This window comes from Amphiura filiformis, chromosome 9, assembly GCF_039555335.1.
Source record: "Amphiura filiformis chromosome 9, Afil_fr2py, whole genome shotgun sequence".
NCBI lineage: Eukaryota > Metazoa > Echinodermata > Ophiuroidea > Amphilepidida > Amphiuridae > Amphiura > Amphiura filiformis.
Genome location: NC_092636.1, coordinates 150289 through 164324, shown reverse-complemented (window position 1 = coordinate 164324; position 14036 = coordinate 150289). Strand labels below are relative to the sequence as shown.

Below are 14036 nucleotides of genomic sequence, written 5' to 3'. Positions count from 1 at the left end.
AATCAATCGATAGTGCGGACACTTTTCATTTACAAACCACCAAAATTCGTAATCTTTTAGCGTTGGAAAAGAAACCACGTGAATAGAGTGTCATCCCCCTGGTAGTGGCACCAGTCGCGGTACGCTGCAGTACGACGGACCTCTGCACCGTGCACATTGAATAAACAATTGGCAGTGTTTACTCTGGCTTAAATCATGGGTCAATATAACTGATAAAATATTCTAGGGAGATGTGCATGTGTGATAAATGGATGAATATAACTGTTTACTGTTACAGTAACCAGCTATTGTTGACGGTATCTACTAGCGATTTTTGCTTTAGCACTTTCCAGATGATCGCGTCGGCGTGGTATCAGTGGAGCCCTGTTTCGTGGTTTATAGGATGGGTCCGAATATTGTGTTTCATACTTATATTTACCGATTGTATTAATAATATTATACCGCTGCACGTCGGGTTTTTTACGGGTAGGACATACAGATACAACCAGGAGAGTGAGAGTTCAATATGATTGTTATCATGGTTATAATTTACAGCTGCACTGCACAACAATTAATATCATGAAGTTTGTACCTAGGCCTATGTCTATATCTTCAACTTCAAGATCCGTTGATCACATTGTGACGAGATATAGACGTTCTGATGCGGGCTATGTCCCATCGATTTATTTATTTATATTATTATATTGCATAACCCAATTCTAAATGGTAACTATATTGACAAAGGTGTTTGTATATCTTTAGTATTTACACCTGTCACTTGTATGACGCACCCTATGACCCACAGGGAAGGTGCGTCATTTGAACAAGTTTTGACTCGGGGTATCGTCATTTTATTCATTTGGTCCGTCACAACATTGACGGTGGAGTCACCTTTGGCCTTGTTGTGTCACTGAAAGGGTACAGCCTCAAATAATCAATGCTCAAACAGACCTTCTTCATATCCGCATTTGATGATTTGCGTGCACTCTCAGAAAATTGTCCAGTTTTTCGTCTCAGATTTTGCTACCCCAAAATGCACAATATCACGTTTTCGTCCCTACAAGCAGGCATGAAATTTTACACCCGTCCGGTCGCCAGTGGTGAGTAAATTTGCGGCCGGTCGATTAAAGTTTTTTTTTAAATCACCAGACTGATGAACATTTCACGGCGGCGCGGCCTTACGGGTACATGCATGATGCTCCCAGGCGCATATTACATTCTGACTTGTTTATTCCTTGATTTTACTGGAGGCTTCCAAAAGTTGGTTGTTCAAACAAAATTATTCGTACGATCTTTAATAAAAAAAAAAAGATTATCATAATATGTTGACGGCAGGCCTCAAATTAATCGACGGCATCAATTGTTGCCGAGATGCCCCAAAATTAAGTTAACTCGACGATACAGGTTGCCGTGCCCCTCTGACCGCGTTGTCATCGTGCTCTTTTGAATCAAAAATTATCGTTCAATATTGCAAGTAAAATCCAAATCAATTATTAACGATTTACGGGGCAACAAACGCGTTTTGCGTGAATTTCTTATACCTGTGATTGAGCTATAAAAATACCATGACATTGGAATTCCCCCATTAAGCGCGCACCATGACTTGATCGACCAATTAACCCCGCCCCTTCCATGCAAAAGACGACCCTTGGACCCAGCATTTGCCTATAAAAACATTTCCGGGAACTTTAATATGCTCAAGCAGAGAAGATGAGAATAAATCTATTCTCATCTTTTCTGGCTCAAGTCATAAATACCGGGATAAATACCCGAGTGAAAATACCTGGAGAAATACATGTGCCCATGGTCCCCGAAGTCACAAAGTTAATGATCATCCACCGTAAAGTGATATCCATTTGCTCAAACTTCGACGATCAGGAAAACAAAAATGTCTTTTCCACACTAAGTACTGGGCCAAACAGTTCTTATTTTCAATATTGCGTACACTAAAATTCCAGAACTTTGTTTGCTTTTAATTTTCCTTCGTAGGCCTACACAGTACCACTTGAATTCGTTGTTGAATCTGATGAGACAAATAATTAAGCAATGATTGCTCCATCATCAATCGGAAGGTCATGTATAGTCCCCCATCCATTTGTAGAAATCATGAGTCGCTGTGATTGTTTACAACTTTACCGTGAGAAAATGCCACTGTATACCAAGAGAGGTACAAAATGACATAGCATAATTTATGCATAGGGCCATGTCATAGACGTTATACACTATGGGAAGCACCACTATATTTCCCGGGGGGAGGGGCTGGACTATATTTGAAGAAAAACAAAATTTCGCCCACTAAGGGGCTGTGCAATAATTATGAGCCCCCTCAGAATTTTCTGAACGGCACGCCAAAAATCGCTTGCTATTGATATTCGATTTTTGTCGAATCCCCCCATTGAAAGTTGCAATACCGCCCCCCCCCTGAATAAGTACTGGTTTAATAGGCTTGTTTTGTTTTATCTTTTTTGCGAGTGTGTGAGTTGGTGGTTTGTTTATATAGGCCTAGTGGGATAGTAGTATGTAGTACGTATTTTTATCCTTCAAAACTTCAAGCCTGTAACCCCGGCAAGTCAACTGGGGTGTCCCCTAACTGCAGATACAAAAAACAAACAAAAACATGAATATTCAAAAAGAAAAAAAAACATTAGCAAGACACTACTACCTCCCCCCGCCCGTCTTAATGGTGCATCCCTAAAACCAATTACCATGGTAACAGTTGATAGCCGTTGATGGGACGGTGTCAACATGGCATTGTATTCATCGGGAGTTTGTAAACAAAGTGGTTGAAACACGTGGCGGTGAACCTTTGTGCAGTACTGCTGCCGTACTTACAACCAATCACAACGTAGGAAAGACTTATCTAATTTATCGTTTTATGAATGAAGCTGTCGTCAACATGTTCATACTGTGATCTAATTGGTTGGATTATTATGGAGTCAGGTTTATAGGGGTACTTTCCACCAACATTGCATGTTTTGAAACTCCCCAAACAGGTGTTCATTATAATTAGTTGAATCTTGGTGGTATTTCTTTTTTTGCTGAACCATGAAATGGTATCAGCCTATATTAGTACAAATAAAAAATTAAAAAAGCACTTTGGTATTAATATAGCCCCGGGAAATATAGCCAGAGGTACTTGCATCTCCACTCCAAGGAGGCCAAATATTGAGAAGGCCGCGAAAAAAAAAAACTTTCGAAGAGACTCAAAATATTATCCATTTCATATGTCATGATCCGATAGATGTTGTAGCCTATTCTTGTAAATGCACATCAGGACCCTGGACACCCCAAAGTTGACAGCCCTGATTGAATCGCCGCCGTATATTAACATCTATTAAGGGCTGGGGTATGAACGTTTGGACAGTATTTATTGTGGGACATTAGAGCACATCAGACATATCGAATTGCATTCTGAATACGAAGAATGTCATTCTGATATCAAGTAATTTTGATTTTTGAAATTCGCAATTTAATACACATTTTATGGCAAATCATTAAAAATTGATATTTTTGATATTTAACAGTACTTGAAGTAAACTTTATAAATCTGATGATTTATACTTAAAGTGTATGTAGGTGGGATGAAAAGCCGACGATCAATTGAAAATTTTGACCTTTCGTATTGAAGATATGGATTTTTTTCCCAAAACACCAAAAAATTAGGTCTTTTGGGGGAAAAAATCCACATCTTCAATATGAAAGGTCAAAATTTTCAATTGACCGTCGGCTTTTCCTCCCTGCTACACACACTTTAAGAATACGTCATTAGATTTATATAATTTACTTCGAGGACTGTTATATATCAAAAATTTGAAAAATATCAAATTTTTATAATTTGTCATAAAATTTGTATTATATTGTGATTTTCAAAAATGAAAATTATTTGATATCAGAAAGACATGCTTCGTATTCAGAATGCAATTCGATAGGTCTGAGGTGCTCTCATGTCCCACAAAAATACTGTCGAAACGCAATAAACGCTCATTTTAGATCCCTTAACTTATGGGCTAATCTGTTAATTCTGTTTACCACTGGCAAAGTGTGTGAATTGAACTCGGTTGATCGGAACTGTGTCTAGGCCTACTCTACCCTAATTGCCGACTTAGATTTCCACTTCACACATTACTTTTGCCAGGTAAAATCAATAAGATTATAATTATCTGCATTGGGTTTGCCACGTCAATTACATATAATTACATTTGTCACTTCACACATTACTTTTGCCAAGATTATAATAATCTGCATTGGGTTTGCCACGTCAATTACCTCAGATAAAACTGCAGTTAGTTCACACATTAGATTTGCCAGTTAAAGTCAATTTGTTAATGTTAAAGTTAAGAGAGAGAGGGAGGGAGGGGGAGATATTGGTATATAAACTTAATTGCAGAGGAAAGTTGTTCTCAGCCCCCCCCCCCCCCCCCGCACTTGAGATTCTTGAGCAGTGGCGTAGCGTCATAGGGGGGTACGTTCCCCAATCGATCTGAAATTGTAAAAATCCCATAGGAAATGGCCGAAAATGGCTTGTGCCCCCATATGATGACCCACGCTACGCCACTGTACTTGAGCGCTGGGACAAAAATCGGGGTCAACAATTCACAACTTCCGTCAGCAAAAAAAAAAAGTATGTGCCCCCCCTGTCCCGAAAACCTTGCTACGCCACTGTGTAGTAGACAAATTAAAGCCATATTCAGGCGGCATAGGACACGCAACACGGACGTACGAGGCTGGCGAAGATACAGGGCTGACAGCCCCATTCACAATACACGGTTAGCGATTATAAATGGACAATTAACATACTTGCAGTGGGGTACTTTGCAGAACCCCAACGGTTTTAGAGTAAGATAATTTTGCTTTGACACCACATAACAAATTTAGAATTGTTTGTGAAGATTTCATGATTATGTGTTAATCCAATGGCGACGTCAAAAATCGCGATATCGCATCCACCATCATCTGGCCATATTATAACATTTGCTGAGGAGGACGCCCTCACTGAATTTTTTTAATTCATTTTTTTACACGATTACATTGTACTTTATTAAACCAATATAGCCTGCAAAAATCAAGACTCTAGGTGCTGTAGTTTTGTCAAAATCAGAGATTTTGAATAAAACGCTGATTCAGCCCTTTATTATTACGATGGAATTGTTAGTCGAACGCATACACGATGTTCATAACACACGGTACCGGTATGTACGCGGCGTGCGCGACGGTGATATACACAACAAAGGGTCGTACCACAACATGACCGAAGGAGTGGTACGTATTGGCGACATGTGCGCTGGTAGTAAATTCCAATTTTCTTTGCTTTGCCGTAGTTGTTCGGCTCAAAAATAAAAGGGATATATCTGACAGTAAAAGCTAACATTTTATGGCAAAGAAATGCTAATCTATTTTGTTTGAAAATGTTATAATATTGCTTTAACTAGACATTATTATTACATATTATTAGCCAGCAATATTGTTGAGATACTGTGACAACGTGACTGCCTCACCCACCCCACCCCGCCATTAATATCAGATACCCCAATAACAATCTGTGCAATAATTTTGAGCCGGGGGAGGGGGGTAAAAGTTTTCAAATGGGGTGCCAAAACTCCCACTCCCAGCCTGCCAACAAATATTTGCCTTCTTCCTTCAAACATGCCAAACTTGTTGGGATCCTAATTTGCAAAAAACCCCAACTTTTTTTAGAGCATTATGAATGTGTGCCAACTTCCCCTCCCCAGCTTGCCAAACCCCCCCGGTTCCACTCCTTCCAGCTGGCCAAAATTCTTACCCCCCCCGGGGGCTCATAATTACTGCACAGCCCCTGATGTGAACTCGTTTCCCACACGGTTGTCCCGGACGGCTGTACACATTGACCACAAAGACCGCCGCCCGGCGTTACCATGGTTACAACTCGATGCATAGTACCTGCCAATGATGGGACTTTCCTTTTTCAAACCATTAACCGGTTTCTTCAAGCTAGATGTAAAACTATATCGCATCCTTGTATGTTGGTATAATAAGTTAACACGATCAGAGGAAACGTTTGGGGAATAAAATTAAAAACTTTTTTCGGTACAAAATGAAAGATGTGTAAAAGTATAAACAATATCGATATTCAAAAATGAAAACGCAACAGTACGGACCGGGGAGCTCCGGGGGGGCACTTCAATTTGAAATGGATAGGGCTGGCACTTTCGCACTAAGGGGCATTCGGTGAGAGCAAAATGTAAAAAATATGGGGTCATTAGGTGAGAGCATGATTTGTGGCATTCGGTGAGAGTAAAATGTGAAAAATATGGGGTCATTGGGTGAGAACATGACTTTTTTTTAAATGGAATCTTTGGGTGAGAACCGAAACAGCGCCACAGAAACCTCGAAAATCGAATTTCTAGTTCTATAAAATGGCTTCAAATTTCTTTTGTTTTTTCAAAATAAGTAACAAAATCAGTGATAAATGAAAGTTGCTGTTCAAATTGAACTTGTATTTAAAGGGTCTTTTGGTGACAGATTAAATGTAAAAATAGGGGGTCTACGGGTGACAGAGTATGTGTTCGTAAAAAAATATGGGGTCTTTGGGTGACAGCGATGTTGAAAAAGGGGTCTTAACAGCCCTATAGTACATACGCGTCACCTCCAAAGTTGAGTGCCCCCGGAGTACGGACGACTCCTATCTCCCAATAGATTATTTTTAGGTGGCAAAAAACATGAAAAACCGCGATAACGCAGGTAAATTCCCAATCAGAGTGCATGTAAATAACATAGGCCTACTTGACCTGTTGATAAACCTATCATATTGGCGAGCGGTTGGGGACCATGTGCATGTAACCATAGTAACCAGACGGAACGGTGACAACACAGGTGTGCGTGTTTACAAACATAATTTTGATATTGTTGACTTTTAAAAATCAATATCAAAATGTTTTATCCGCAGTGACGGTTGAGAATTATGTGAGGGGAACGGCGAGAGGGAGGGAAACAGATTATGGTATAGGGGGCTGGCATTTTCTTCGGAAGGGGTGGGTCATAAATATTTGGAAAGGAAAATAAGGGGGTCATTTATAATATATTTTTCAGTGGCGTACCGTGGCCGCCCCAACCCCGGGGGGCTGAAGAAGAAACAATTTTGCCGCCCCTTCCTTAACAGCCCGAAAAGGTTGACCCAATTTTTTTCACGGTCGTTTGAAAAAGTGAAGAGCAAAAAAAAGGATTTTAGGCGCTAGCGTCCAAAAAGCAACCTTTATTAACAATTTTTATGCTTTTTCAATTTTTGCCGCCCTCTTTTCTTTGCTAATTCGTTTGGTCGCCCCCTTCATTTTTTACGCCCCGGTTTTTCCCGCCCTTCTTCTTCCGCCGCCCTTCGTTTTTGCCGCCCCTACTTTGACCCCAGGGGACTGGCGCCCCAAAGCCCCCCCCCCAAAAAAAAATACGCGCATGTTTTTGATGACCAAAATGTAGGGAGTCACAACATGACCACATATTGTGTGTTTTAAGCCTGTTTAGGGGGTAAGGTGTATCGGTGGTGGTGGTGGGGGGGGGGGTCGTAAAATATTTGTTGTCGAAATAGGGGGTCGCAATTTTATTGGCGCCGACTTATTGTAAATTTGGAACCCCCGCCCCCTTCCGAAGAAAATGCCAGCCCCCTAAACGTGCGGTGAAAATTTGATGGAAAAGTTTCCTCTGCACCCCAATCTTCCTCCCTTCTTTTGTTAGATTCTTGAGCTCTGGGCATCCCAAAATCGGGGTCAACAGTTTACAACTGCCGTTCCATTGACAAAAAATATAGCAAGTTTGTGGCCATCCCATCCCCCCTCCGTTCCGAAAAACTGGCTATATACACGCCACTGTGTACTCCCCATTCCAGATAAATACAGAACTAATTTTTTGAATAAAAAATATTATCCTGTTTTGCCAAATGAAACAGTTAAATCCTAATCCTAAAGTCATAACTAGCAATAAAAGTCAAATTTTAATATTTAGCCCCCGGGATCTACGCCTGTGGTGGAATAGATTGCTAATGGGATTGGAAAAAATATTTTCTTGGAAGTAAAGTGAATCCGAAACATTCTCCGCCCCCCGGCTCATAACTATTTGCACAGCCCATGCCCAGGTATGACACAGCCCCTGATAATACATGTAGTGATATGAACTCGTTTCCCACACTGTGATTGGTTGTACGTCCCGGGTTGTATGTACATGTATACCATATACCCATGATATACGGACATCGACCACAAAGACCACCGCCCGGCGTTACCATGGTTACAACTCGATGCATGGTACATGTACCAATGGTATGGGCTTGTTGGCACTATTCCAGCTGTTGCCATGGTACTAAATAATTGTACATGTATTGCAAGCATGTCAAGTGAGGCCTGCTGTGCTGTACTGGTTCCCGGGGTACATTTCAAAATTTCAAGCCATTTTTGCGATGGATGTTAATATCCGATGATGTACCTGAATGATAGTGAATTGGGATTCCCTGGCGGGTCCACCGCGCTGAGCGATGGAGGGATCTATCATTCTATGTCAAGGCTGTGTTCATTGAATTGAATTGAATTTTCTAGTGTAGTCAGCCAGAATCCCGGGGCCAGAATATTAGAGATCCGAACTTTTTGGAAAAATATCAGCACAGAGGCGAAACAACGCTGCCTCCTTCACCCTGATTTTCACTGATATCCGATAGGCTTCGTGTGAGGTTAGCAACAGGATGGATGATGTTTCGGCTCATAGTAGGCATCGGGCAGGCGAGCAGCAGTGCAGGGCAATGTCCATGGATCGCGCATGGGATACCATCACTGATCCTTGAGCGCCCATGCATGGTCCATCATACTCATAGACTCCATCCATATGTGACGCTTTTTTTGGACATCGGATATACCAAAGATAAAACGATGACTACGTTTTAAAATGGAAATACAATGCAACATTCACTCTAGGGTCTAAAAAAAAATAAATTAATGACCCTATACCATCGGTGTGCATGTGTTGTCATGATGAGATGGAGAACAAGCATGACAAGTATCTGACAAGAAAAAATGCTGTCATCGGACGACTAAAAAAATGTAGTGGGGACATGTGGCAAAAATACGAAAAACACTGCTGAAACGTACAAAAATTATGTCTTGAAATGAAAAAAGCAATACAAGCAATATAATTGCAGGTAAGAAATGTGCAAGATAGGCCTATATGCCTAAATTATCACAAGTCTTGTGATAATTTAGACCTATCTTGCACATGAAGACGTATGTCTATAATACCAAAATAAATTTACCTTCAACTTGATCCCTTGATGTTTCAAGTTGAACTTCTTGTTGATTTTTAAAGCGGGTAGACCTACACGATGTGTCGATCAAATTCAAATTATTGTTCAACCTTCAAGGATCGAATCATCAATAGGACCTTTTAAGAAACTGCTTTCATTTTTATTTAATTTTAGCATTCCTAGAGTGCAGCGAGTGGAGATTCAATATGGCGAAAATATATCACGACTGAAGAGTTCGGCTACCTGGTCCGCTAGCATCAGGCCACTCTCTAGGCTCGCTACGCTATGTACAGCCAGGGGCGTAGCCAGCTTTCTTGGTCAGAGGGGGCAAAATACAATTTCGGGGGCACAGATGAAAAAAATTGCAGTTGCATCATACGTTACATAGAGACTGTATGTCTTCGAGCTTTTCGAAAAAGGCTTTATTGGGATGATGTGCGTGCGCACCGCGAAAAAAATGGCACTGTTTTTGCCCATTATCCGGCTGAAGAGGGCTTTATAAAATTATTCTTACAATGTGCGCGCGTAGCGCGGAAATGTTTTGTATTTTAGGCTATTTTGGCCCTGAATTTGGCTAGAAAAGGGGCTCCTTGCCATTTTTCTTTTCCTTTGCCCTCCTGATTTTCTCTTTCATTTTTTGTCAGAGGGGCACATTTTATTTCATTTTTTGTCAGGGGGGGCACTCTGCCCCACCTGCCCCACCGCTGGCTACGCTACTGTGTACAGCTCATCAGCTGGCCGGGGTTGCGCGACCTCCATCTGTATCACTGGACTGTGCTGTCGATGTTTCCACGAGTCCCCGGTCTCGATGCCGAGGTACACGCAAACTTTAATATTGAACCACATAACAACAAACAGTAAATTAGAGCCAAGATTTTTTTTTCTTTTTCCCACAAGAGGCGAGGTCCAAAGAAAATAACTAATAATTATAGGCCTATCATGATTTTTTAATTATTTTGATCGCTATGTGTGTTTTGAATTGATGTTGTTCAGTTTTTCCGTTTTGTTTCAGAAGAAATCGCTGGGATGTCATGAAATTAATATTCAATTCAATTAAAGTTTATTTAACATATCGCAAATATATCATCAATTGCATAGTTTCACCAAAATAGATGGTAATATCCACAACCATAGGATGGGGATAGCAATAACTAAATATTTAGTATGCCATGAGTTCACTTTTTACTTGGCTATTATGATTAATATAATATAGTATAAAACCTCGGAACACCGATACCCGTACCGGAGCTACCCGGACAGCACAGTACACCTTGTGATCGCTAGCATACTAAACATAAGTACAATTATATGTTAATTATCAACTCCACAACATCATACAGTTATTATGTAAATTATCAACTTCAAAATATAATCATGATTTAAGATATTAAGTGGACATGAGTTTCAAATCAGTGACAACACAAGTGACAATGTTTGTTCTTCCTTGCTGCCAACTAGATATGTAAATAGATTTGTGCTTGCAGTTTACCGCGGAAGGCTTCGTATTGAGTTGATGCGATGGTGTTTATTTATCAGTCTCACACTCTCGTGATCAAACAGATTAGCTGATAGCAACTAATTGGGTCGGCGGCCTGCGGTATAAAAAAAACAATGGATTCGCGATATGCGGCGGGTCCGTTCTACTGCAGGAAACCTTATAAATAATATTGTCAGTCTACCTAACATGTGTGGGGTGCTTATAAACACCTGTAAAGAGGACACACACACAAGGGAGGAATCAGCGGATGCACACACGAGGAACACACATGAACCATAGATGCCACAGTTCCTGCACGGTGCTTCTAAATCCAAAACAGTATAAAGAACTCATTATACTACATGTAGCCATTGATGCCAACTTTGGATAGCAAAAACTCAATAGGATATGAGGATATCCTTGCATACTTTTCTTTACAAAATGTATATTCTTATATAAAAGGGGGCAAACAATTTGGCAGAAGTTGAACCGGCAATCTCTTGATTGTGAGTCCATCTAATCTATCCAGCCATACAATATATTATACAGCAATCCCATTTACCAATATCGTTGCTCAGGTGCTGGTCAGAGCAATGCAACTTTTTCATTTCATTTCATATTTATTCAAAATAACATCGTGGCAAATAGCCAAATTGCGTTACTTTTTACAATCTTAAAACATCAAAAAATTATTTACTATTATTACACATAAAAGTTATTAAAATACAATATTACAATAAATACGCATAAGAAAAACATATAATATTCAGAATTATATTGCACATAATTATAAAAGTTTATCTCCACACTCACCCCATCACACCACCCTCACACACACCCTCTTGACACCTAAGCACACCTCTTACTCCCAAACACAGTGACCACAAATAATACGCTCCACACACCAAATCAAATAAGCATCAAAAAAGCATAAAAGAAACCCAAAAATTATATTGCACATAATTATGAAAGCAAACCCCTTAACTAATCTTATCTGCACACCTATCCACATTCCCCTCTTGAGCGCACCTCTTACATGTACTTACCCTACTGCCATATTATATGGCCATGCAGTGATCACACAGCTTTTCATGCCCACATTACTTTACAACCCACAAAGTGATGGTAGAGAGAGAGAGAGAGAGGGGGGGGGGGGGTTAGTGGAGATGCGGTATTTACAAATTATAAACTGAGCTCAAAAAGAAACTTATAATTTTTTACAACTTGTGAATCACAAGGTCATATCTTAAAATACTGTCAATCAAAATGAACCAAAATTACACACAGGATTACCTTAATACTCTACTCAAAACACATGTCAGTAATCAAACAGTTGCCCAACTGACACAACAGCAAAATGCACTGTCATGGGACAGCTTCCTGGACTTCCTTCACTTTCACATCCCAACATTTGGCACCCAGGACAAAAAATCTGTGAGAATGCACACAAGATCCTTGCACAGATGATAAAACGGTGCTGCTTTCTGCTTTTCATACACCATTTTTCATGAAACAGGGCTGGGCTGTGAATGTGGTCCAGGAAGCTGTCCCATGTCAGTGCATTTTGCTGTTGTGTCAGTTGGATAACTGCTTGGTTACTGACATGTGTTAAGAGTAGAGTATTGAAGTAAATCTGTGTGTAATTTTGGTTCAATTTGATGGACAGGATTTCAAGATATGACCTTGTGAAAAATTATAAGTTTCTTTTTGAGCTCAGTTTATTACACAAAAGGGTTTTTTTTTATTTGAAACCTCTGAAACATCTTTTTCCCATTGCAATTTTTTAAAACAAATATCATGGAATTTACATATGAATTTGATTTTTTTTTCAGGTCATCCTTTTGAATCCTCTCTGTTTTATTGCATACACTGTGACATCGTGGCGGTTCTTCAATGAGAGGATAGAAGATGAAGAAATTACACTGTTGAACTTCTTTGGTGAGGACTATCTGGAATATCAGAGGAAAGTTGGCACCAAGTTACCATTTATACGTGGTTACAAGTTGGAGTTATAACACCTCGTGTGAACGCTCTATGCACATAACAGAAATACTAGGCACGTCCATACGGAGGAATTTTTGATTAAAATTTGGGGAAACTAGCTGTGTGAACACTCTTGAGGGTTCCAATTTCTGAGTTTGCCCCAAATAGAGTTGTGTGGACTCTGAGATTGACTTAGGAAAGCAATACTCAAGCATGTCGATCCTAGAGAATTGTATGACCGCCTGAACACGACTACTGTATTTTGAGACAATGTTGCAGCTTCATGCTTACTGGATTCATTGGGGTCTTCCATTTGAAATTCACACTCCCCCATGGAAGATTTTGAAAATATCTTCCACAGGGGGAGTAGGAATTTTAAATGGTATTAGCACATTAGGCATTTGAATTCCATACACCCTCTGAGAAAGATTCAACCTGAATCTTCCACTGAGGGAGAGTGAGATTCAAATGGAGCTGCCTAATGTGTTCCATTTAAAATTCACACTCTCCCTGTGGAAGATATTTCCAAAATCTTCCATGGGGGAGTGTGAATTTCAAATGGAAAAGCCCATTGACATTTTTCGTGCTACATTTATTTTCACGTTCCAAGCAGCAACCGCCAAAATAACAACATGCAAATATATTCTTCTTGTGTATAATTCATGGTTCAAAATTGGTAAAGCGTGAATATGTACACTTTAATTCGCCGATCGCACAAGTCTCAAAACGAGGTTGTACCCGCAAAGTGTGTGATGTGTGCGCTTACGCCTGTCAAAAGCATGCTTTGATTACCAAACAAAAATGCACATTTTGCGCAAACGTTTGCAGGAAGAGCCTCGTTTTGGTGGCAAAATGGCGGATCCGTGCAAAGGGCGAATAGTAATAACATGTGATGTAATGTGAACCAGTGAGGACAATGTCTGGTAGCAAATGTGATATTTAGATTAAGGCAAGTATTGAGAGCAAAAAACCCACAAGAACAATAAATACATAAAAGAATCACATAATTTCGAGACCAAGTATGCTAGATGTGTTATAATTTACAGCAATATAGCATTGAGTAAAAATAGTGAATATTCTCAGTCATCCAGTCGTTAGAATCAGAAGGTTTTGAATTAAGGTTGTGTGTCTTGAGCTCGCCACCAAAAAAAAAGTGGCGACGTTACATTTTGCCAAAGTCGACTCAAAACAAATGATGATATCTCTGCCAAGCAAGAAGGTATTGTCATGCTTGTGGTCTCATTTTATTTCCAAATAAAATGCACTTTCAACCCTGTAAAAAGAAATACTTGAACTTTTTTAATACTGACACTGTGCTTCATAGAATTCAGAATGGGCAGGGTG

The 14036-nt window shown here is 39.9% G+C and overlaps 1 protein-coding gene across 1 annotated transcript in view; it reads left to right on the top strand.

Annotated features, from left to right (window-relative positions):
* LOC140160486 (protein-S-isoprenylcysteine O-methyltransferase-like) overlaps positions 1 to 13705 on the top strand; it is a 31572-nt gene extending 17867 nt beyond the window's left edge. The window contains exon 4 of the mRNA XM_072183721.1: positions 12542 to 13705. Within this exon, the coding sequence (XP_072039822.1) occupies positions 12542 to 12724 (183 nt within the window). The 3' untranslated portion in view covers positions 12725 to 13705. The remainder of the gene's footprint in view (positions 1 to 12541) is intronic.
* Positions 13706 to 14036: the final 331 nt, after the last annotated feature.